Here is a 26,827-nt window from a genome sequence, read left to right on the forward strand (position 1 = left end):
CGTTGATGACAGCTGTCTGAAATGTCAACAGTGTCAACTGTGCTTTCTGTCTGTCTCTGTCAGACATGTCAAAATTTTATGTCGAAGTTTGAGGCAGTGGCACGCTGCTTCGTAATACATCTAGAAAAAAATAGGAGAATATTGTTCTTTTTGTTGTATTTCTTTTAAAGTAGCCACCACTCCAACCAACGCATTCCTTTGCCATTTGTGACTCCTTTAGGGACGAAGTGCGGAAACCATGCAAAGTGGTAGTTGCAAGTGACGTGCATCATCAAACAAGTGCGTAATGTGCAGTGTCTTCAGTGAACCGTGTTAAATAAACAGTCAACATGTTTAGAAGTAGAAGCTGGTTCGGAGGAGGCTGGGGACGCCCAAAAAACCCTCATTCTCTCGAACGTTTGAAGTATTTACACAATATCCTTTGTAAGAATACAACAGTGTCTGAGAGTAACCGTGGTACCCTAGTGGAGTCTTTGAGGTGTATAGCCGAGATATTGATATGGGGTGACCAGAATGATAGCTCAGTTTTCGAGTAAGTATTATTTTGTGTCAAGGTTTTATGATAGTTTTTATGTTTCATAATGTCAGTTGACAGTTTGTTTTGATTTTGTAAGCTGTATCTAATTAGCTCATTGTTTAGTTTACTGTAATAGACTTTACACTTTTTTAATGATACTATGTTATACTTTAAACAGGTTTACTTTCATGTTGTCTGGTGACAAGTTCAGGGCTATTATGAACTGTATACTTGTAGTATACCAATACCAAGGTTGATTTTGGTTTAATTATTTATCTATATATGTATGTATATTGTCGCCTAGTACCCATAGTACAAGCTTTGCTTAGTTTGGGGTTAGGTTGGTCTGTGTAAGATTGTTCCAAATTATTTATATATTATATATATTTAAGAGGAGATTGCCCTCCAGTCAAACTTGGAAATGATGTCCTGCCACATTGCGAGTGTATGAAGTACCTAGGATTTCATCTAGATAGGCGCCTTACATGGAAAACTCACATAAAACACAAACAGAATGAAATTATATTAAAATACAAAAATCTTCATTGGCTATTGGGACGAAACTCTACCCTCTCAGTGGATAATAAATTACTCCTATACAACATATGGGACATATAAGATCATATATACCTAGGTAACTTTTCCTTACTATTTAGTTACATATAAGTAATTAGTTTATGTGCATACATATATTATACACTAAGTATCTCTAAACACTTTCAATGTTGTAAACCGCATGTTAGTCTTAAGTATTTAGTGGTATTAGGTATATGTTCTTCGTGAGATACGTATATGGAAGCATCTGTATTTAAGGACATTTATGCTATTTAAGTCTTTTTTGTTCATGCCATGTATGTTTTCTGTGTTATCTCCTTAATAAATAAATAAAAATAAATATGGGATCCAGCTATGGGGAACTGCTAGTGATAGTAACATAATGTGTCTTCAAAGAGCACAGAACGCCATCCTTCGAGTGATTGCCAACGCACCGTGGTTCACCCGAAACGATGAAATACATGATTATCTCAATATGACCACCATAACGGAAGAGATCAAAAAATTCACAAACAATTATATTGAGCGCCTAGCAGGCCACCCTAACCCACTGGCTTCAAAATTACTGGATAAGACTAAAACTGTACATAGACTTAAGAGGAAGCACATTGTGCAAAATTAATGTTTGGTTAAATGAGATGATGGTCTCCAAAACCCCAATGTCAATTCCTACATACATCAAAACTGATTATAGTTGTTACCGACTGATGGCAGTTCCAAACAGAAAAAAATAATAATAAAAAATTATATATTTTGGTACACGGTGGGGAGAAGTAGATAACTCTTGGTAAAAAATTGGAGAAATTTGACCTTAAAATAGAAGAGTTATCTACTTCTTCCTGCTGTGTATTAAAAAGGACACACTTGAAGAAAAAAATTGTGAAGTTTCAAAAATCTAAAAGAATGAAAAAACAAATTTAGATGTTATTTTGTTTAAGTATACTCATAGTAATTTTTTTACAAGCAAAATTTGGAGCAATCACTAGTAAGTACATGAACAAAATCGGCAGATAGGACTTGATTTAATTTTGACCCCTAAAATCCAATGTTTCATTTATCCTACATACATATTTAAACAATTTGTCTCAATCCTTCTCAATGAACAAAAAATTCTTTACCACAGATTTGCAAAGGTTAGCTTGATGGTCACTTGATCAGAGAGCTTTTGTACTTACTTAGCTATGACACCCATTTATATAAATAATAACTAATTAGTGAATATAATATCCTTCTAAGGCTCAGCCATATAAATGGAAAACCCAAAATTTGTCACAAAATATTGAACCTATAATGCAGGGAATACAGTTGATTTTATTTTGTTTGATAATTGAATGAAACAAAACAAATTAAACTCTGCTCAAATTGAATAGATTTAAATTTCATTGAACTGAATAAGTGTATTTGTACATTTCATTTAACTGAATAAGTGTATTTGTATTTGTACATTTCACTGAACTGAATAAGTGTATTTATATTTGTACATTTCATTGAACTGAATAAGTCCTATATAGGATCTTGGGCCTTACGCGGATAGAAGTGCAACACATTTTTATCTTGGCTAAGGCTATTTTTCGTAATCCAACCAGGGTAGAAAAACAGCAATTGGGAACTAGACTGATCAGTATGGTTGCTACATTATTGTTATTGCTCAGAAAAATAAAACAAAGGGTATAATAAATGTTAGATATTTTTGTGTCTTTTTAGGTGACTGAATAATAAGTAAAATGTATTTATTGTTTTAGTTTTTTCTTGGAAAAGAACATGCTGTCATACTTCCTCAAGATAATGAGACAGAAATGCGGAGGCTCTTCATATGTATGTGTGCAACTACTTCAGACACTAAACATACTGTTTGAAAACATAAGGAATGAAACATCACTGTGTGAGTATACATAAAGTTACATAATCATAAGGTGGACATTGGATATTACTAGTGTCCGACTGAAGTTTTGGTTCTGGCAGGTTTCTGCATCAAAATCATGTTTCGGCCAATAGTTCGGTTTTGACCAAAATACTGCTAGAGTCAGACCAAGATAAGTTGCTTGCGTTTTTGATAGCCCAGCATTTACATTGTTCAAGTGTAAGTAAAGGTCACAATTTCATATAAGTTTGACATTTAAAATAACACTTGCATTGTCTGGGCTGTCAATCGCTGCCAACTTATCTTGGTCTGACTCTAAACTTTTTGGCCGCACTGAAACTGCAGTTTTAGTAATGGGTTTGTTTTTCACCATCTGGGGAAAAATTATACTATTTATGACTCATAGTATCATATCATTATCTCTTCCTTTGGTAATTTGGTATTTGGATTATGATGGGATATATGAAATTTCGATTACAATCTTTATCTTTATAAAATTAATCATAATACTTATTTAATAGCATATAGTTACTGATATGAAAAGCATATGGGTAAACCAAGAACCTACAAAATATTGTATGAAAAAAAAAGGATCCAACTATCTTTACTAAACATAAAGAATTGTATTAATAACCTATAAATCTACTTTTATTAATTATATGTAGTAGTCATTATAATTAATTAAAACATAGTATGTAATCTTTATTGTCATAAAGACTATAAATAATTAGTAGTACATCATAATAACTTGTTTCTTGAATAGATAAATTCACAGTATATTACATTTAATGAAATCTGATGCATAATGAGGAATAAATTACTTTTATGACTTTAATAGTTATCTTCATTTCAATGTTATAACAATAAGAAATATTTTGTACAAAACAAGTTTATATGTAGGTATAGCTAATAAGAAAATTTGCTTAATTAATTTTGGCAATCTTTGGACTTTTAACCATACTTTTAAGTAACATAAAGATAGGCTGTAGGTAGGTAAGCTTTGAGCAAGAAGTCGGAAAACCTAACATGTCTTCTTAGGGCATTCTACAAAAAGGTCTACATTGTCGGAGATGTGACACATATGGAACACAGAGTTTAACAGTCTAGACGCGGTTTATTTATTTAGTATAAATTTTATTTTGACACTTGGAGAGACTTTACACCTCCAAATTTTATTAGTATTAGTACTCTGACATTGGGGACCTTTTACATCTCCAGATTTAATGTGTTTTTAACCATAGAGACTATACATCTCTATTGTATTGTATTAATTATTTATTTTAAGATTATTATAATGTAATGTTTACCCAGGTATTGGCTGTTGTATTTATAAATGTTGTTATGTATTTTTCATGTCACTATATGATGTTACTATAAATGTTGTATTGACTTGTAAAAGAGCCCTTGAGGCCTACTTGCAGAATAAATTTTTGAATTTTGAATTTTGAATTTTTTTGGAAGTTACCTTTTTTGTTAGTCTAGTGTCCCACTACTGGACAAATGCCTCCCCTAGCCCCTCGTTTTCTCCACTCAACTCTGTCATTGGCATTTTCCCAACATTTTGTATAGAATGCGTCCAAGTCGTCCCGCGATCTCCCCGTCCTGCACCGTCTATGGTGTTCCGTGGGTCCCACTCAGTAACAATTTTGGCCCACCTTTCCGGGTGCATGCGGCAGACATGTCCAGCCTAGTCCCACTTGAGCTTACCTACATTCTACAACTCGAGTTCACCTTAATAATTTGCAGAAATCTGCACATTATATTAAACTATACCATTGAATTTAAAGCTAAGTTATCACACGTTACCATGCCAAATATCGGCTTTTTAACTTCATTAGAAGTGCTGAAAAAATGGCGTCATTTACCCGACACTTTTCTGCCTCTGTTATTTCTAATCACACTTCCCTCTGAATACATCAGTTGCCATTTTCAGATTACTTGCTGAGCAACAACCACGTGAACTCAATAATAGTGCATAAGTTCGACTTCTCCGATGAGGAAGTGATGGCATACTACATTTCGTTCCTCAAGACACTCAGCTTCAAACTTAACAGCCACACAATACACTTCTTCTACAATGAGGTGAGTATTTGAAATAGGGTTACCATCTCTAAAATTTGGAAACCAGGACAAGCCGCGTGAAAACCCCGGTTTTTAGAGTTTAGAATCCGGACATGTCAACATGTTTTTTTAAACAGGTAGTGCGTGTGTCGTGGATGCCCTCTTAACTAGGACAAATCCGGGGGAACCCGGACGGATGGCAACCTTAATTTGAAAGGACTTTTGTCTCCTTTTCAAACCAATTTGTTTGATCACGCTACCAGTAGAGACTTCCGGGTGTTGGTGTGCAGAGGCCAAAATTTTCTTGTGCGAATTGAGTCACAAACAATTTTACAAGCGTGTGAATACTAAGTTCCTATTCTCCAAGTCATGATGTATGTATGCACTGTTATCTACTAGATAACCGTAAATGCCAAAAAGTGGCTGTGACAGAATCGGACAGACAGACGGACATGACGAATCTATAAGGGTTCCGTTTTTTGCCATTTGGCTACGGAACCCTAAAAACATGGTAAAATTATGTTCTTTTTGTTTAAACAGCTTTAAAAAACCGGTTATTGGTAAAATTATCTTTTGTCTTTTAACAGTTGGTCTGAATGGAAAATTTATTTAAGTGTATTTATGTAAATCATATGTTTTATGAAAGGTCTTTGACTGGATGTTTCCAAAGCAAGCGAATGACGTCACGGCAGACAAACATTAAATATTGAAAATTATTTATGTTCAATTTTATCACTCTTGTAAAAGTTGTTATTTACATACCTACATACATACAATCACGCCTATTTCCCGGAAGCAAAAGAGAATAACTACAAAGAACTCAAAGATTTCCCGGAGGGATAGGCAGAGACCACGGATTTCCACTTGCTACGATCCTGACATACCTCTTTCGCTTCCTTCACTTTCATAACATTGCTCATACGCGGGCGCCGGTTTAGAGTGCTCTTGACCTGGCCTTTCTTCAGGATTGATCACAGAAAGCCCTCCGAGATCTACCCCTTCCAGCTCCTCTACTACTTCTCCCTTATACACTCTCTTTGTTAGCCTTCTTGCGCTCATTTTTTTCGTTGTTATTTAAGAGTTTATTCAAATAACTTAGAACCCAGGATTACCCAATAACATCACAGAACAATCTTTTTCTGACTTTCTGTTTTGTTGATGGACGCTTTAGAATAGAGCTGTATTGAACATGATATTTATATGTTACGATCGCTCGTACTGGTTAGTGCTCGTGGGATACACTGCGTGTTGGGTCAAGGTCGTATTATAACAATATAAAACCTTTAACAAAGGGTGTAGCCGTGTAAACATGGTGAAATTAACTTTGGTGATTTCCATTGACATATATCTAAGAACGGGCCTTCCGGGCACTAAGGATGGTGCTAGTTCAGTGGTGTCACTCACGAATTCGAGCCAATCGTGCAATCTAACGCAAGTAGTTGCGACCAATCGCGCGCCTTATGCGAACTCATCTGCCAATCTCGATGTAGAGTTAGACTGCACGATTGGCTTGAATTCGTGTGCGTTATTTTTCAAAGGCACATATACATAATCAATTTTAAAGTTACTCGCCAAACTGGTTATGCGGTTTGTTGGCGAGACAGCGCTCATTTCTTACATTTTTATGCACCTAAAAAGGTCGAGTAGGTACCGTACTTAACTTAAACCCCTTACCCGTAAGGCCCGTCCGTAGATATATATGTCAATGGCGAGTTCCCAAACCTTATAAAATTTAAACTTATACTAAATAGCTTTCCGTAATATTTATTGAATAGAGGCGTGTTCATATTTCTAGACATGTTCTAAGTATTTAAAAATGTTCACAGCACACGAAAGACTTCCCTCTGTACACAGAGGCGATCAAATTCTTCAACCACTCAGAGTCCATGGTGAGGATCGCGGTGAGGACACTGACACTAAACGTGTACAGGGTACAGGATGCGAGCATGTTGCGGTTCATCAGAGATAGGTAATTATTAGCACATTTAAATCGCAAGAATGAAATGAATATAGTCTGACAAATTAGTAATAAGACGCGAAATTTATACATATCTACGATGTATTACATTTTCGATTCGATATAAATAATTGATTTGTCACACTATATACTCCTATAGATCCTGTCTGACGTTTGCGGCTGTATATTTAGTGAGATTACTGCAGTGTGATATAAATCTTATGGAATTAAATTTGTCTCACTAAGTACCATACTTGGCTGGCTGAGATGTAGGATCAGTATCGCCGTTATACGCGCCACCAACATGTGCATCCGAGGCACACGCCACCGCTTTAAGTCCGCTGCCAGGTGGCTTGGGTTTGACGACGGTGCTGCCCTTCCAAATATGGATTAAAACCCATTTTGTACCTTAAAATGTTCAATTTGCATATTCAACTATTTTGAAATATCTTGTTATAATGACTGAATAAATTTTATGTTGCCTCATTTGCAAATTAAAGTTGTCTTTATCATGGACGTAAAGAGTTCAATAGAAATTGCAAATAATATAAACAAACCAATTTAGATTCACTTCTTCGTAATCACGCACTTTTTGTGGGCAACCATGATTTAACAGTTCATATACCTACTTCATTCTTTTATTTATATCAATTACTAGTTAAAGTATATGTTGTTGTTGGTCCTAGGGCACCCCGGAGGTATATAGGGTCTCCACAAGATCCTTCCACGCCTTTCTATTTCGAGCAACCGTCTTGGCCTCGTTCCAGCTCAGACCTACGGCTCGCAGCTCGTTCTAATATATGTTAATGATTAATATTTCAATGAAAACTACCATCGTAAAACTTTTAGATCCAATACTAACAAAATCTGTCATTTGTTTACATTATTTGCTATTTCTATTGAACTCTAGTACTACTTCTCAGGTAATCTTATTCCCACGTGTGCCCAATTTTTTTAAACGAGTTTTAAGCCACAATAAAATTGATAAGTACTTTTTAAATAGTTATTATATTTGGAAAAGTCATTATTGGTATATGAAAAAAAAAAATCTTGTACATTTATTTATTTTGTTATTCTACTGATTAACCTTAAGTCCAATCCCATTTGAGAACTAGCATGCGATTTTCTTTACATTGCGTTATTTGGCTGTTCGACTGAATTCATTTTACTCTGTATTCAAGTTCTTGACCCGTCTAAATAGAGCTTTAATCATTAATTTAATATTAAGTAGGCATAATATTAATCGCATATTGTATATTTGTAGAACGGCGGCGCCATACTTCAGTAACCTAGTTTGGTTTATCGGCAAACACATTCTAGAGCTGGACGCGTGCGTGCGAAACGACTCGGAGTAAGTATCTTCCCTAATCTGCGGCCTGGCTGGAAATATTGACAAATGATAGTGCACTTTAACTTGTGACAAATAAGATTAATTTTTAAATGGGCTACATAATATTATGAGGTAATTATGTTTTTGTTACAAATCTGCTTAAAATACGCATGCTACGAATTGGGACGGAGATCTTGCTAATAAAATGACATCTACTAGTAACTACACTTAAATCGACCGGGATATAAACCGTGATTACCTTTTATATTATTTTGATTGAGCTCCCGATATTTCGACGCAGTTACATGCATCTTGTTCACGTGTGGTTTTGAATCATTCAAAACTGTTATCTACTAGTAAACCTAAAAACACTTTAATTCTATGCAAATACCATTTGATTGTAGAAGAAAAGTATAGTCTAAGAAAATATCGTGGCTCCGAGTTTGACATCCACTTGTCTGTAAAGTTTTGTGGTAACTAAATTGTCAAACGTCAGTTTTGATAACCGCAAGAGTTACCGCATTTAATGATATGTTGATGAGCTGTTAAATAAGCATAACGGCTTTCTCTTACTTTACATCTTTTCTAGTAACTTCAGTAATTCTTTGGTACGCGAAATTGTTTGTATGTATTGAATTCAGTGGTATACTTGTCTCTAATTGCACATTATCACATAGAATATTTTCAGCCAGGCCTGCCTTTGAACAGACCTACAATTATATAATTATTTCGTATTTTAAACTTATTGTTCAAATTCCAGCCACCAGTCCCAACAGAAACTGGACGACTTAGTCGCCGAGCATTTAGACCACTTACACTACATAAACGACATCCTCTGTCTCAACATTCCTGATCTCAACGATGTATTGACTGAACACCTCTTGCATAAACTCCTTGTGCCTCTGTACATATACTCTTTAACTTCTGACTCTGTAAGACGACCGGTCTCTCGTCAAAACTCATCACCATACAACAGAGACAACTTGCAAACTATAGAAGTTATAACAAGGAATTTAGAGGCTATCCTTAAAGGCAAAAGCGCTGACATGTCACCGTCTAGAATGTCTTTTACTAGACAGAGAATGGAATCAGATGATGAAGTAAAACCATCTGTGTCCTGTGTAGTATCACTCTTTCTACTGTCACAAGTGTTTTTAATAATCACACACGGTCCGATAGTACACGCGCTAGCATGGATTATACTACAATCAGATTTATCAGTATTCGAAGATGGAGCTACTAAGATATTAGAAATGTATATCAGTAATGCTAAATCCAGCGTCAAGCTAGAGTTTTCAAAGCCGCAACTAAGTTTAGAAAAGGCTTTGGAAAGTTCGGGACAGGAGAGAGATTATACGACACCAGAATACAGTGGTCCTAAATTGTTTGGTTATGACACGGATCACTCAAGTTGTGATTTAGATCCTGAGTTGGTGTCCACATCGTTGCCGTCCACGTCGCATATAAGTGAATCTTCCAGCGTCGCCCATGACTCAACTGAAGATCTGGTCACGCAGATAGCTTCAAAGTCTTCCAGTGCTGTGACTTTAGCTAAGCAGAATATGCCTGATTCGCCTCTGCCCGACTCTGGTATTGAGTCGAGCTCTTCAAAATCAGGCCCTGAACTGAATAATATAACTGATGAGGAGAAACAAAAGCTACTCGGTGTTGCGCCTAGCTCTCCTGCGTTACCGTCAACATCGATGGAAAATATACTTAATCGAGAGAATAAAGAGATTGAGACAAGGCCGTTTTTGAAGACGATTCTGGATTCTTTGGACTGTAGTGAGAATGACTATAAGGCGCTATTTGCGCTATGTTTGCTGTTTGCGTTGATAAATAATAAAGGTATTGTAAATTCTTTATACTTAAATATCAAGCTTAATTCTTTCTTCTAGCGGTGGTTTTGACTTACCTTGGTATACTGTTAATTTAAATGTTCATACTTTGGATTTTCCATTAATGAGTATGTTTTCTCTCTGCTCACTTGCCTGCCTGGATTTTAGTTGGTAAGAAGTGTCCTTCAAATCAATTCATTATAATTTTCTCATTCTGTCTCAGTAGGGACAAGTAGACTTCACGAGTTTCTATTTTCTCACCTAAGTATATTAATTTTCATATAAATAATTTTTTTATTACTTAAGCCTCCAAAAAATACTTGAAAAATGAGGATGTCATGTATTTTTATCGCAATGCAAACGCGAATAAATAGTAATCCTAACATTTAAATCAATAACATAACAAATAAATGTCATTCAGAATTCTGAAATTAAGTCTTAAGTCTGAGTAATTATATTTCAGGCGTAAACACGGAACTCCTTGACACGCTACTATGCCCAGAGCAGAATGAGAATTCAAATACAACGGCAACTTCAAGCGAACAATCTGCAGAGAGTTCACAAGAGGGCGCCACTTCCACTCCGTCCAAACGTCCAGTGCAGAGCTACAACGCTCTGCTCATATCCAAGCTCACGGCTATCGTCGCACAGAGCTGTAAAACTAGTAAGTTACGTTATAAACTTTATTTCTAAGGAAGAGGATTTGAATTCAAACGAAACGGTGCTGACAGAATAGTAGTCACAAGATGGTTCTATATCTACTCTCTCCAAATGGCTAGTGCAAGGCTACCACGTTTTTCCAAGTTTACAGTTATCGCCACACAGAGCTGTATCTAGTAAATTACTTTATAAACCTTATGTCTAAGAGATATAAGGTAAATTGAAACGTTGCGGTAACTTCGAGTGCGGTAAGCTCGAATGAAATGCTATTTCAGTCAGTCGCAGTGCAAAAAGTACTGAGATTGACTGAATTAGTATGACAAATACGACATTTTGCGAGAAAATACGATGGCAAAGGATTATGCACTACATCTGTAACAGCGAGTTTACAAGATGGCGCCACTTCCATTCCCTCAATCTTACCTTTAATAGTTATTTGTGTCCCAAGGGAGGAAAAGTAGGAAATTGCGTGACACGTGTAAAATTGTTACCTATTACTGAGCTTCGTTTTTTAATACGTTCAATCATCCTTCCACATACTTTTGCTTATATTTATTGTACGACGCCGTAAAGTACTTTCATATAAAAGGGTGTATCTAATATCACGCTAGATGGCGCTGTACCGAGAGCGGCGATTTCTACATCGCGCTAACTAAATTTTTATTGGGATTGTATCCTTATACAACCCTTATTGGGGATTAGTTTTAATTTATTGTAGAGATGTAGAGTTGTGCTTGCACGGACACTGAAATGATCGCTCCAAAGTAGTACAATCTCACGAACGTATTAGTTCGGTCTTTTAGTGCAGTAGTACACCGAGACAAGCTGAGCATATAGTGTACTCGTATCCTATCTAACTGAACGGCTTTGTGTGGAGTGGACATTTTGTAAACTAGGACAATTCAAGATTTATTGTCTCACTTACTCCCGTGCAGTTAAAACGGGGTCACGGCTATGTGTTCTCTCGCTCATATTAGCCGAGGGCTGTTCGGTCGTCATCGCACGCGCTAGGCGTTACTGTGCAGTCAGTGTCACTCCTCGTTACCGTTCTGTTTTGCGTGTAGGGTACTAAAATGTACAAAGAGCAGAATCATTAGGGAATAGTTCGGTTTATTGCAGTGCAAGGAATTGCGTCTTTTTGACTTTAGTACATGGTATCAGAGTAATAGTATAGTAGGGCGACTCTGTTGTCCATGTCAACAAAAAATACATGGACTCTATTTGTGGATTGCATGCTGCGTTTCATAGATGTTACTTTACCTGTAAAGAGAGCCCGTGTAGAAGCTATTAGGGTTACCACATACACTTATAGTGTTGTATTTGTTCTAGCTTCAAAAGTCCGCTTAGTAACACTGGAACTCAGCGTGACGCTAGTGGGCATCGCGATGCTCGGCGCGGGCGGGTCGCCGGGCGCGCGCCACGTGGCCGTCGCGGACACTCTGCGCGCGCGGGCTGCCGCGCTCGCGAGGAACTTCTACAAGTGCGACGACATCTTCCTCGACATGTTCGAAGACGAGTAAGACATATTTATATTTCCTTTCGAAGGTATTGTGTGTCGACGCTGTATATTAAAATGTACCTAAGGACTAAAAACACTAACCGCCACTTGCACCATCCCACTAACCCGGAGTTAACCGGTTAAAAAGTTAACCCCGTAAATTGCACTGGTAACCATGGTAAATCTAGGTTTAACCGGTTAAGCCCGGGTTAGTGGTACGGTGCAAGTGGCGCTAAGGGATTTTTGCGAAAAGGGATAACACAGGTTATTTAAATGGCAACGTGCACGTTGCCATTTTGGAGTTGTAAACGTCCATAGGTCCATAGGTGTAGGCGTCCGTTATAAACTCTTACAGCAAGCTATACACATCGACGAGACATTAAATACTAGACCAGACCAGAGCTCAACGAGGGGGAGGGGGGTTTAGGGTCGGCAACGCGCATGTAACTCCTCTGGAGTTGCAGGCGTACATAGGCTACGGAAACTGCTTACCATCAGGCGGGCCGTATGCTTGTTTGCCACCGACGTAACATAAAAAAAAGACCAAATCTTAAAAAATCCCTACTGGGTTTCTTTTGTGTCGGCAGATATCAAAAGTGCCTACATGTGCAATGTATTTTTTAGATAAATTATTTGTTCCAGGTATTGCGAGATGAGCAAGCGACCCTTAAACGTAGAGTGGCTTTGCATGGACGCTGCCATTCTCCTGCCGCCTACTCGCACGCCCATGTCTGGCATCGCCTTCGCCAAACGACTGCCGAGTGGCGAGGTAAGTCACAAGCACACATTCCTGAATGTTCGGCCTCAGTGGCCAGCGACTTGCGGTGCGTTCGGTTGCGCGCATCGAGCGTCAGTGCAGCTGACTTTCGAGTCAGCATTATGCTAAGGCGGGCCCATTTCATGGTAAACTATATGATATGTGATTTAAATTTTCTTTCGTCGTATTATACTTTTATATGCAATTTAAGTTTATCACGAATAAAATAAATGGCTTCTTAATTTATTGCTACTGTAACACGAAATAATGAAAAAAAATCAACAGATGGAACGAGCGAGACGCGCCATTCGCACATTCTTCCTCATACGAGACCTATACTTGAAGCTGACCGGCAAACCAGAGACGCAACTACCATTGGCCAACCCCGCACCTTTTGTGCAAGTCGGAGATGTCTTGGATCTTAGTACGTACAACATAATGTCGCTTTTACAATACACCTGCTCTTAGTGCGAGCTGACTGGCGCAGAAACTCAACTGCCATTGGCCAACCCCGCGCCTTTTGTGAAACTCGGAGACGTCTTGGATCTTAGTACGTACAACATAATGTCGCTTTTACAATATACCTGCTCTTAATACGAACTGACTGGCGCAGAAACTCAACTGCCATTGGCCAACCCCGCGCCTTTTGTGCAAGTCGGAGACGTCTTGGATCTTAGTACGTACAACATAATATCGCTTTTGGAATATACCTGCTCTTAGTATGAACTGACTGGCGCAGAAACTCAACCGCCATTGGCCAATCCCGCGCTTTTCGTGCAAGTTGAAGATATTGATAGATAGATATCGTCTAAGTATGACGTAACTGCTGCTGCTGCTAAATAGCTCACCCAGCCACTTTCCTAATTGGAAGTATCTCAGACCTGAATCGTAGATTACAAGATTTTCTTCGTAATAAGGTTTTAAAGTCACGACTACGAAAACGGTTACGAGTTAGAGCGACTGGGACTAACTATTTAGAGTCTGTTCGGAAAAAAAAGAATCGTGGAATGTATTGGGCGATTATTCTACGATTCTTCTCTTTCTGATACATAACTTTTCTTCTTGTAGATGACTCCGACCTAATATCCTGCGATATAATCCAAAAGGATGGGACGTGGCACCATAGGTTCCTAGCCGTGGACAACATACAGATAATATTGGTGGAGCCCGACAAGCAGCGCCTAGGTTGGGGTGTTGCTAAGCTAGTTGGCAGCTTACAGGACTTAGAAGTAAGTACAAATTTGTGGCAAGTTCAGAAGCTGCCACACTGTCTCGCACTGTAAATTGTCTAGATTATAGTAACAGATAGTACAGACCGCTAAACGGGCAATGTTCAAATAATAACACAATAATTAGTGCCTAGATCATTAGATGTGTAAGGATCATTTTGAACATGTCGCCCACTTAACCACTTACGTTTCCAACGGAATAAATGTTATGCCAATAAACATTTAAATACTACCTAAGGCTCAACTTGTTTCGCTCTATGACGAGAGCCATTTGGGTTGGCTGACCGACACAGATTTCGAGTATTTGACCTAACTTTACACAAGATTCTTTCGAGCATGAACATTGCACAGATTTTCAGCAATTCCGTGGTCTTGGATTTTGACAGTTCTTGCTTGAAATTTTGTCAGTACGTTCCGTACTACCTGCTGTAACGTTTCAGATACAAGGTGACAAAGAAGACCCCCGTTGCTTGCATCTGACCATACACAAACCGCGAGTAGGCGCCAGCGGAGCCCTTCCTCGAACCGTATTACTCCGAGCGAAGTTTAAGTTCGACGACCATATACGAAGTATGGCGGCTAAACAGAGGCTCACCAAGGTAAGCAAACTTCAGACATAGAGGACCGTTGCTTGCACTTTACTATTCATAAGCCTCGAGTAGGCGTCAGAGGAGCGTTTCCCCGCACGGTATTACTGCAAGCCAAGTTCAAGTTCAACTGCCATAATCCTATGAAGTATGGCAGCTAATCAGGTCGGACATAGAGGACCCCGTTGCCTATACCTCACCATACACAAACCTCGGGTGGGCGCCAGCAAGCGCTTCCCCGCACGGTATTACTCCGAGCCAATTTCGACGACTATAATAATTACAAACTATGGTAGCTAAACAGAGCAAACCAAGGTGGTACGAAAAAGTCAAATATAAGGTACATTTTGTGTGCTGTGGTCGAGACACTTTACCTTGGATATTAGAGAATTAAAATGTTTCTTAAATCATTCAATCAGAAAATATATTGAACGATACAAATCGCTTGCTCATGCAAAACTGTATTACCCAACGACATTTTAAAAATCGCGTGTAAGCTTACGTACCATTCTCGTTTTCTATAAAGGTATGGAACCGTCCATTGTGTTTGGTTCGGTTTGGATCGACACGCTTCAGGCCTTTTTTTAACATAGGTACAGTACAGTGGTCCAACGAGAATTAAAATATTTCAATTTCATTGTATTTGGTTAATTGTAGTCGCTCAATAAACACTTTTCTCTGTGATGTGACTAAATATTCACATATACCTAATTAACTGCAAAAATGCAATAACGAGTATTTACAGGGCCGAACCAAGTCCCGCCAAAAGAAGATGCAGCAGATCGGCCGGCTGCTGGAAGTGGCCGGCATGGCGGGCGCGCCCGCGCTGGCGCCGCGCCACCGCCCGCTGTTCGCGCGCCCCGGCGTCACCACCGTGCGCCGCCACGCCAGTAAGTGCTCACAACAACCGACTACAATAACTATGGAGGGCTGACTTCAAAATTACCCCACGGGAATTGTGCCGCGAGCGACTCGACTGTGCAGTGCGCATGTTGACAACATGAAATATTGCAATGCCGCGCAGGAAGTTTGAGATAATATATGTATATATATTTTTTTTTTTAATTATATTTTTAAGGTGCTACTTTCCCGCACGCGTGCGTATATGAGCACTTTCCGTGCATATGTCGAAACTTTAAAGAGCTATATGTACTGCAAAACTTTGTATGATACACGTGCGAATAGGCAACTTACAACTTGTGTCGATTTTATCCTATTTTCTGCACTTGTATCGTAAATAACTATTTCTCCATTCCGCTCAAGCAAAAATAAAAAAAAAACGGGAAGTTCTTCATTATAGTCAAACACAAATTTAAAAAAATCAAATCATTATTGTTCTGTTTTAGCAGACGGGAAGTTATTATTGTATTGTTTTTTACTTTTTAAAAATATGTACCCACTAAGAAAAATCAATGCAAACAGCCAATTATTATTATAGCCGCGTCTACACGTGTCAGCAGTCATTTTAAGCTATAGTCGATACTCATCCACGAATTTCCATTTCCCGGCCTCTGCAATAATGTACTATTTCTCCAATATGCTCGGAAATGTTCACCTTATTGTAGCAAAAGTAGTACGGGAAGTTCTTCGTTATGGTCAAACTCAAATACGGCAAAACGCTACGACCCTACGAAAAGCGTAGCACATACCTGGACACGACGCGAGTTTAAAAAAATATTATTATAAAATACACTCAAGATAGATTATAGATTAGTAAACATGGGCAGATCGGTTAAATGCGCTAAGTGCAGAGAAACGGTAGGGAAAAAAACACCGGGCCTTCAATGCAGTAGATGCAGCAAATGGCTTCACTCAAACGGAACCTGCACTTCCCTAACTACGGAACAACTGAGTGCCCTATCAGCAACTGATTCTGTCGACTGGAAATGCAAAATGTGCTCCGCCGCTGGAGGCAAGCCTAAGCGACTTTCGGTTATATTGCCGGACCCAGACGACGAGGTGTCTGAAACAGAGACCGTGGAACAAGAAAAAGTGTTGTACGAAATCCACAACGAGGTACGTGGCATGAGAACTACAGTTCGGGAAATAATTAGAGAAGAACTCCAAAAAAGTCTGAAGTTCTATTCTGACAAAATAGATGACTACGAGATCAAGCTACAAGACTACGAGTCCAGAGTTAAGCTAATGGAAAATCAACTAAAACACGTAACGAATTCATATAAAAACTTAGAGCTTAAGAACGAAGTCCTAGAACAAAAAATGAGCAAAATAGAACAGGAAAAAATTCGTAATGTTGTAGAAATATGCGGCTTAAAGGAAGAAAAAGAAGAAGACACGAAAGGAATAGTAAATTTAATCGGAACAAAACTACAGCAAAACTCTGAGAACATTTTGAATGCATACAGGAAGAAGAGGGCAGCTCGGCCGGGCACTGCGCAGGCGACACGTATCTCAAAGGACTCCCCGATTACAGTGATCCTCAAGGACGGGTGCAGCAGCACATGGATCGACGCAGCTAAAAACTCTAACATCACACCTGCTGACCTAGGCCTGCGAGGGACCACCGGCGACCAGTCGAGAATATACGTGCGAGCGGCGCTGACCCCGGTAACGGCGTACCTACTCTGGAAGGCGAAGACGGAGCTCAGGGACAAATCCTTCGCTAAATATGTTTGGAGTAAGGACGGTGTTGTGATGGCACGTAAAGACGAAGAATCAAAGAGAATCTACTACGTGCGTTCGGAAAGCGACATCGAGAGCCTGAAAACCAAACTCAGTGACACCTGAACAACATAAACATAACCTATACGTGTACAAACAAACAAACTAAAATTTCATCTGTTTAATGTCTAATAATTGTGGTATAGCGGAAACAAGTCATAATACATTTAACGAATTTGTTAGTGTATTAACCCCGAACAAAAACAAGTTATTACTCCTACACGCAAATATTAGATCATTAATTAAAAACCATGCCCAGCTAGAAAAAATAATACGTGAGTGCCCAAAAACCATCCATATCATCGTGTTAACAGAAGTGAACATCACGGACCGAACAAAACAGCTGTTTAATATTGACAACTATGAAATGCATACGGAACTGAGGGAAAACAGAAGAGGCGGCGGCATCATCATTTATTCCCACAAAAGCATCACATTTACCCCCCTTACTACTAAAACATCTAGTTTCGAGTGTCTAATCGGTGAAGTGTCAATATCCAGTGATTATAAATCATATATATGTGCAATTTATCGGCCTCCTAACCTTAACATAAGCAACTTTATCGGTGAGTTAAATAAATTATTGTCAGAATACCCAGTTAACACAAACTTCTTGACCTGTGGCGATATGAATATAGATTTAAACATGTCAAACACCTTGACAGGCTCCTATCAAGACATGATGGCATCTCTAGGTTTCTCATGTTGCATTTCACAACACACTAGAATAGAAACCTCAATAAGAGGATCATCTAAATCATGCATAGACCATATCTTTATACGTGACCATGCTAGTGCTAGAGTATACAGCCAAATGCACTATATTAATGCAGCAGTGATAAGGGATCCCCTAGCTGACCACTTTATCACTGCCCTAGCCATCACAGGCATGGTAGTAACAAAAACTAATACAAATTACAAACTAGACAACCGCCGTGTCAGGCAGGAGCTTGCCAAGGTTGACTGGGGACCAGTGTTTGAAATAAAAAACCCAAATGATATATACAACTTTATAGTCAGTAAATTTACCAGGGTCTATGAGTCGTGTAAGATTCAAGTGAAAAAACCAAAAATTACCAAAAATAAACATGAATGTCAATGGTTGACGGAAAAATTATTACAAATGTCTCACACAAAAAATAAGCTACTACAATTACACCTCAAAAATACTAATGATAAACAAATGGAATTATTATACAAAAAATACCGAAATAAAACTAATAGACTAATGAATAAAGCCAGAAACAACTACACTAAAAGAGAAATTTGTAATAATTTTACCAATCCCAAAAAAATGTGGCAAATAATTAACAATTTAACTGGTAGAGTATTACAAGCTGTTGATGACATGTTAATTAGGTACTTTAAGATGAAAACCAGTGAAATGACCAATAAATTTGCCCGAGACTTCGAAAATAATGTATTGAATATTCTCAACACATGCAATGTGCCCTTGCTCGATGAAAATTCCTACATAAACACTCCTAATGTAACACTAAAGCTTAACAAAATAAGCGAAAGGTCTATGTCAACAATAATTAAAAACATTAATGAAAATAAAAGTGCTGGATATGATAACCTAAGAGCCAAAGATATAAAATGTATTACCCAGGAAATAACCCCGGTTCTCACCCATTTGACAAATCAATGCATAGCCTACTCATCATACCCTGACAAGCTTAAAATAGGATTAATTCGACCTATACATAAAAAAGGTAACTATTCTGATACTAACAATTACCGACCTATAACAATTCTTTCAAGCCTAGACAAAATTATAGAAAAATACTTAGGTAATCAAATAAATGGATTCTTATCGAGAAATGGTATAATTCATGAAAGACAGTTTGGATTCCAAAAAGGAAAAAATACTTCACAGCTGTTGGCTCAATTTACAGATGAAGTGAATGGACACTTAAACAATAGAAATCATGTTATAGTGGTTATGATTGATTTCAGTAAGGCGTTTGACACTTTGAACCATGACACCCTATTTAAAAAACTTGAGCAAAATGGTATACAGGGGCCATTCTTAAACTGGTTCAAAGATTACCACCATAATAGATACAACACAGTCAGTATTGCCGGGGACTTGAGCGACCTAAAAAAATCTAATTATGGCACCGCACAGGGCTCAATAATTGGCCCAACAGAATACTTAATATATGTGAATGATATGTGCAATATATTCAGAACCGCCTCTGTGTACCAGTTTGCAGATGACACATGCCTAATAACGGCCAATAAAGATATCAAGGTGGCGGAGAGTCAGATGCAAACTGAATTTGATGCTCTATGTAAATGGGCACACGATGCAGGATTATCCTTAAACTATAATAAAACCAAGATAATGTATATTCACTCACCCTATGTCAAAACCACATATACCCCTAGAATTGTAGCCCATGACCATGTATGTATGCACACAGGGCCAACATATTGTAACTGTGAAAAACTAGAAGTAGTTGATCAACATACCTACCTAGGCCTTAAAATAGACACCAAATTTAACTGGGGTCCACATGTTGAACATGTGTGCAACAAACTCAGGGCAATTTTAAGTAACCTTAGTATATTGAAACATAAAATGCCATACTCCGTACTACGCCTATTGTACATGGCACTTGCAGACTCTGTAATTAACTATGGTATCTCTAGCTATGGGAGAACATATAAAACATACTTACAAAAAATATATGATATGCAAATAAGATTACTAAAAACTATAGTTCCCTTGAAAATAAAACTTCAATATAAAAATAATTATCACAAATTGTTTAAATACTGTAGAATATCTAGTGTATATGACAAAGTAAAACTTGCTGTAATATTAGAATATAAACACTTGCTGGGGCAGCTGGACAGGTATAGGAGACCATCCCACCTCCGGACCTTAACCAATGAACCATACTTTAAAATAACTAAAAGTAACAATGAATATGGGAAAAGGCTCTGGCCAACATACCTGCCTAATATCCTGAACAGCTTACCCAAACAAGTAGTAGAAACTTTAGAAAAACATCCTGATAAAATAAAGAGTACACTTAAGAAAGCACTGATTAATTGAATTAATTTTGTTACAAATAGTATTATAATAACATGTAAACACTAACTGCCAACAGGACTAATTATATACTTAGTTAAGGCTAAACTTAGTTAACACAATCTCCAAATATAGAGATTATAACTGAGTGCTGACTGTACCTCAACAAAAAATTGAAATAAACAGATTAAATTTTGAAAAAATTTTGAATTTTTGAAATAATAAAAATTCAAACCATTATTGTCGTGTTTTATGGTCGGACGGGAAAGTTATTACTGTATTGTTTTTTACTTTTTAAAAACATATATCTACTACGAAAAACGCATACAGGCAATTAATATAGCTGCGGGCTACGTCTACACGAACAGGTCAGCATCATTTCAAGCTATAGGATAGAGTCGGGTAAAACCGACGTGTATGATCGCGCGAATACTGCTTAATAAAATCAAAGACTATATAACTTTTATATTTTTTTAAGGATCTCATGTATGCAAAAATACAGCTTATATTGCACAATTATATTGAATGAGCGAATATTGAATGGTACTGAATGACAGAATAGTTATGCCTTTAACTTTTAAAAAATAATTAAAGAGGGAAATTGTTTTTGACGTTTTTGATGTGAAGGTTCGATTTGAGTGCTGGTTCATGTTTAAATTTTACCTGATTTCCTCGCATGTTTGGAGAAAAGCACTATATATGCCTCGGCAGGAACAGCAATTGGTAGATTCGATTTCTTTGTCGGAACTCATCCACGAATTGCCCTTTCTCGGCCTCTGCAATAATATACTATTTTCTCCAATATGCTCGGAAATGTTCACCTTATTGTAGCAAAAATAGTACGGTCAGCCATCATTTCAATCTATAGGATAGAGTGAGATAGGAAGATAACGACCTTAAATTAAATACGTGTCTCGTTCTTGTAAGAACCCTTTAATATCTCATTATTAATAAGTTTACTAAATGTAATAGGTGCGGACGGCGACGACATAGAGCGTCGCCTCCGCAGACCCAGCGGACATATGCTCAAAGACGGCATCGTCGTTTACCGCGAAAGGACTACAAGCCGAGAAAGGTTAGTATTATTATCAATGCTGCCTTTTACATTGTTACTGAGAGCACAAAACTCCACAAAGTAGAGAATAAATTGAAGTGCTGAAGTCAAAAACACTAAAATGATTAAAATATGGGTAATTATGAACGTGACCTAACTTGCTTAGGAAAAGCAGGAATATACACAGCTACATCTGTTATCGATAAGTCAGTCAAAGATAAATAATTAAAAGATGTAACTTCTACTTACTGTAAATCACTGAGAAACTTCAAGAATGCAAAGCACTTACTTAGTACTTAAAAAGAAAAAGGTTAACTATGCCAAAAGCATAGAAAACTACCAATACATTAAAGAAGATATCAAACGTGTATTTGTATTTCATAGGAGCTACTACGTTCTACTACATTCTTATACAATGTTAATAACGACGAGTAGAGGGGCTAGGAGAACCATTGGCAAATCGGCAAGATCATCTTCTGCAACTAATCCCGAGAATTCACAAATCGACATGTCGATATTTGATTTTGTCAATCACTATTTTGCCACAAAAACTTCTATGTCTGATTATTTGTATACCATTGAATTAATAAACTTTATCATACCAAATATCGGCTTTTTAGCTTTATCAGAAGTGTTAAAAAATAACGTAACGTACAGTCACAATCAAATATATCGGAGCGTCCAAGGTGTTCATATATATCTGAGCACGCTTCTATTGTCATTGTTAGAGTGCGCGCGTGTTCAGATATTTTTGAGCACCTCGGCCACTCCTTTATATCTGATGGCGACTGTACTTTTCTGATAATCTAATCTAATAGGTTAAATATGGTATCTACTATACATTAACAATAAATGAACGTTATTTCTCTTGGCATACAGTAGTATATCGCGTGGCAGCAGCGGCCACGCGTCCCGCGACGGCTCGCCGCGCTCCCGATCCGAAGAGATACCTCTTGAAGACATCAGGAGGAACGCGCTAGCGGCCACTACCGCCCCCGCTACCGTCACTATTCAGGTAAAGATACCTTATTACTTCGTCATACGGTTGTATTTAGCCTTGCGATTTTGTTCCGAGAAGATACCACTTGAAGACATCAGGAGGAACGCGGTAGCGGCCATTACCGACCCCGCTACCGTCACTATGCAGGTTAACTTCATTCTTTACGTCATCATTATATCAAACCTTTTCTTCAATAAAAGCCTAACTGCTAGACCATTCATTTCACTATCCCTGTTCAAAAAACTTACCAAACAATAAAGCTCTATAAGAGCTACTCTAACAATTTACCGCTTTTTATACAACTATTGTAAGTGCCCAGTATTGGTTGACGCACTCAATCTGCCTATATTACACACAGTAATTATTATCGTTTATGCTCCACAGGCTCAACCGAGCACATCTCAAGCCCAGAAGCCACAGATTTCCTCCGAAGAGACATCGTTCATATCGGGCGAGTCGCGACCCAAACGCAAGGGCATCGTCGAAACCATTTGATATTAACCTAAACTGAGGTATGGTTAGAACTGCGAGGATTCAACTAGGGATCAAATTATTTTGTGAAGTCTTTGACCATCAAAGACGTACCATTGACGCGCGCGATTACGCCCCAATAACCTTCGTGCATTCGACAAAGTTCTCGATGACGCGCCGCACGTTAGACGTGGCTTTCAAAGGGTAAAACAATTATTATAATTTGTTCCCTAGTTGTATAGATGGCAGCATAATCTCTTTCGCCTCGCTATACGGCAACCCCGTAAAGAAGAAAGAAAACCGTACAGGAAGGAACGAACACGCACTGCTCGCCCTTAGAAGTATAATCTAGGCGCCTAGGCTTTCGGAGATCTGGGTGGCCTAGTGGTTATGACGTCGCGATTGCAGAAGACGCTGTGTTGATCCCCTGAGCACTGGAGGCGTCGGTCACTATTTTTTTTCGTATATATTGTAACATTTATTGGAGTATATACGAGGGTTGTCGCTATTCACAAGCTAGGTATTCAGAGAAGGATTTTTAGTAGATCCCAGGTGCGGTAAAGTGATATATGCTATGAATGAAAATCCAAGTCAATTTTATCTTGAGTTGATGTAAAGTTGTTTTCCCATAGAAACCTATTTGCAGCGAAAACAAGGTGTAGTGGTTGTAGCGGGAGTAATCCTTACAATTTATCTTAGGCGTTTCACACTTTGACACCGAGGTCTGCCAGGGCGAGTGGACCGGCATAGATAAACATCCTCAATACTATTTTATTAAGAATGTTTTGTACTTGCATACATTGTTATATTAGTAATAGAGAAAAACATCTTTCTCTATTAATTTTTCAGGCTCTTCGCAATGTCAGTGTGTAATACAAGTGCTTATTATTTTATCCCTGTTCTAGGATGAATAACGCTAAATAAATTATGTAAATAATGCTATTGTCTGAATGCCGATGAAAGTTCAAAGGGCTCTGACAATAGAGAGGTACGAGTATATCTCAGTGAATGATAGTAGATAGATATGTATAACTAATCTGTTGGAAACGTGGTGCGTGTTTTAATTAATTTAAAATTGTATGTTACTCATAATTTAAAGCGAAAAGTGGGTTATTCATACGTGACTCGGATAATATGAACAATATACTCGTACAAATTGCTAATGAAACGGATACCGCACTCAGAAGAAACTGCGGGACGGTGCAGCGTTGAGTCTCTCTCACTCTTACAATTAAGTCTTACGCCTTGGGCGCGAAACGCACGCTCGACGCTGACGCCGACCGCCATACATTGGTTAAAACAATTGTATGGTGATCTCTTCTCTCACTCTGATACGCGTGGTCTGCAAACAATCTGATAAAGATGGGACATTTAGAAAAAGTTTCATTTTCTAAATTCACAAACATCCCAATGTTGACAGCAAATCATTAAACAAATGTTAGTATAAAATATCTCATAGACATTAAGTATGTTAGACATGCTTGGCCAGAGATGATCTATATTTTTCTGTAGTGTATACCGTCTTATAGTTATATCCATGTGTTACTGGAGTCGTTCTAAAAAAACCGCACTCTCAATTTTTCGCTCTACTCAAGGAATGGGAAAGCTAGAAACCTTAGTTTTTTCAAAACAAAATATTCTTAGTTTTTTCATTACTAGGTAATGTCAAGTCCGTCTGTAGGATTAGAAAGCTGTAATTTGGTGTATGCTTAAAGTTGTACAATTAAATATTGAAAAAAAAAAAAAACCTATAATGAGGTTTTGTAGAACTAATTTTATGCAGTTTTGCCGACAGTCAACGTACGGATACGCTTGGACTACATAATACATAAATCCAACAGTTTTCTGGTCAAGTTAATTAAAATTGTAGATAGAAACAACAATTATCATAATGAATGTATTTTTATAATAAAAAGTAAATCGATCTCTCGTTACGTCCAAATTCATGTCTCATTTGTTCTGTATAAGAAACTTATTTTACAGTACATATGGTGCTATTTTACCGCACTAGTGCGAAAATTAGCATATTACGTTACTATGTCGAACATTTAAAGGGTCATATGTACTGTAAAACGTTGTACGATACATGTGCGAATAGGTAATTCGCAACTCGTGTCGATTTAAAATACTCCCTTCGGTCGTGTTTTAATTTATCGCCACTCGTTTCGAATTTCCTATTTTTCGCACTTGTATCGTAATGTATTATTTGTGTAAAAAAAGTAATTAATATAAAAACCAACTCCGATTGTAAAATTTTAACATCCAAATGCATTCTTATTTATACACGTGTTTTTGGGCCAAAAAGGGCTATCACGTTTTTAATTTAGAATTGCGTTGCCTGTAAATACAATAATGATGCTATTTCATATATAAATACGACACAATATAATTTCGATGATAAAATTGACATGCATACCTTGTTGTGTTATCCACATAGATGAGTGGACATTCTGTATGTAATCATTTAGCAATACTCTGCAAGCAAGAATTTTTAATATAGGTGTAACCCCTAAAATGTGTGGAACACACAATTTTTCTCCGAAATTTCGATATAGCTCACACTGTAAGTAATTCAGTATCTCTCATAGATTATCCATCGCTAACATAAAATCCTGTTTACAAAATCTATAATCGGAGTGAAAGAGGTACTAAATCTATAATGGTAGGTATCTGTACTAGTATTGTATCCGTCTATCTGTCATCCTCACGTTAAAATGCACCGTAATTCCTTTCTTGATATGTTGTTTTATGAAATTTAAAATTAGAGCGAGTATATTGACGTGAGTCGATTTAGTATACAAATTTGATTGAATGCATGAATTTGCTTTCAGTATAATTTTCTTGAGAGCACTGGTTAATTAATTTGAGGTTGAAAAATAGATCATATTTAAATAAAGTTTAAGAATAAGTTTTATTTTAACAATGAATTTTTACAAGTTTAACCCTTTGTACGGTTTATGTCATAAACACAAACATCACTCAAACGCCAAGATCCCGGGCGCATTGAAGCTTATGTATACCTAACTCGAAAGTGTGAAGATTACTTTGACAGCGTCCGCCATAACACCTATAGTTGTTCTTGGCGCTGTGGGTACGATCAGTTACCACGCCTTTTTGGTTCTTGGCGTTCAAAAGGTTAAACCTTTACAAAAATTGGCGGGTTCCTTTCAACCTCAACCCCGATTTATACTGGAATAAATTGAAACACATCATTGTAATTTGGCATTATATCATTCAAGTATGCGGGAAATAAATAACAATCATATTTTACTTGAACCTTAAATCGTAATCTTATTGAACTCAATTTACTCCAGTTATTTTAAACTTCGAATAACTCTAATGCATGTATTATATTAATGACTATCTTATTGTTAGTGAAACGGTAAAGTATACGTGATATAAACGTGTCAAAATTGTGTACATGTGAATTTGTTGTCCACTGTTTGGCAAAGGCTAATATTTTTAAATTTTTGACCGCCATGACTATTTCATATAACACGCAATTATAAACTTTATTAGAATGTATTAAGATTCATATTATACTGTGACTTTTGTCGACTATGGCCGACTGTGGGTGTGGCGCTTAATTGGTTAAACAAAAGTATGGCCGACTTCAAATTTATGTTGTGATTTTATTTAAGACTTGCAATAAAATGTTGTAAATAGTATTTTTATGTTCGTAAAAGATTATTGTAGTTAAACTGGATTATATTGAATGTTACATTTA

General features: G+C 37.5%; 1 protein-coding gene across 2 annotated transcripts; it reads left to right on the forward strand.

Annotated features, from left to right (window-relative positions):
* Nucleotides 1-26,827, forward strand: LOC133521955 (protein CLEC16A homolog). 2 transcript variants are annotated; one of them, XM_061857086.1, is made up of 16 exons: nucleotides 1-532; nucleotides 2,815-2,954; nucleotides 4,867-5,015; nucleotides 6,821-6,963; nucleotides 8,216-8,302; nucleotides 9,030-10,129; nucleotides 10,583-10,783; nucleotides 12,109-12,295; nucleotides 12,920-13,046; nucleotides 13,320-13,458; nucleotides 14,103-14,263; nucleotides 14,704-14,862; nucleotides 15,596-15,740; nucleotides 21,548-21,650; nucleotides 22,509-22,644; nucleotides 23,014-26,827. In XM_061857086.1, the coding sequence occupies exons 1-16, from the start codon at nucleotides 330-332 to the stop codon at nucleotides 23,122-23,124; spliced, it is 3,291 nt and encodes a 1,096-aa protein (XP_061713070.1). In that variant the 5' UTR covers nucleotides 1-329; the 3' UTR covers nucleotides 23,125-26,827. The 2 variants fall into 2 exon arrangements, with proteins under 2 accessions (XP_061713070.1, XP_061713072.1); XM_061857088.1 differs by having other exon boundaries at nucleotides 6-532; nucleotides 9,042-10,129.

Source organism: Cydia pomonella, chromosome 10, assembly GCF_033807575.1.
Source record: "Cydia pomonella isolate Wapato2018A chromosome 10, ilCydPomo1, whole genome shotgun sequence".
NCBI classification, from domain to species: Eukaryota; Metazoa; Arthropoda; class Insecta; order Lepidoptera; family Tortricidae; genus Cydia; species Cydia pomonella.

What these genes read in the sequence shown, in the direction of transcription:
- LOC133521955 (XM_061857086.1), top strand. Translation starts at nt 330, where the DNA reads ATGTTTAGAAGTAGAAGCTGGTTCGGAGGAGGCTGGGGACGCCCAAAA. An exon ending in TGCGTTGATAAATAATAAAG is followed by an intron (nt 10,130 to 10,582) that starts GTATTGTAAATT and finishes ATTATATTTCAG; the next exon opens with GCGTAAACACGGAACTCCTT. An exon ending in CGCACAGAGCTGTAAAACTA is followed by an intron (nt 10,784 to 12,108) that starts GTAAGTTACGTT and finishes TATTTGTTCTAG; the next exon opens with CTTCAAAAGTCCGCTTAGTA.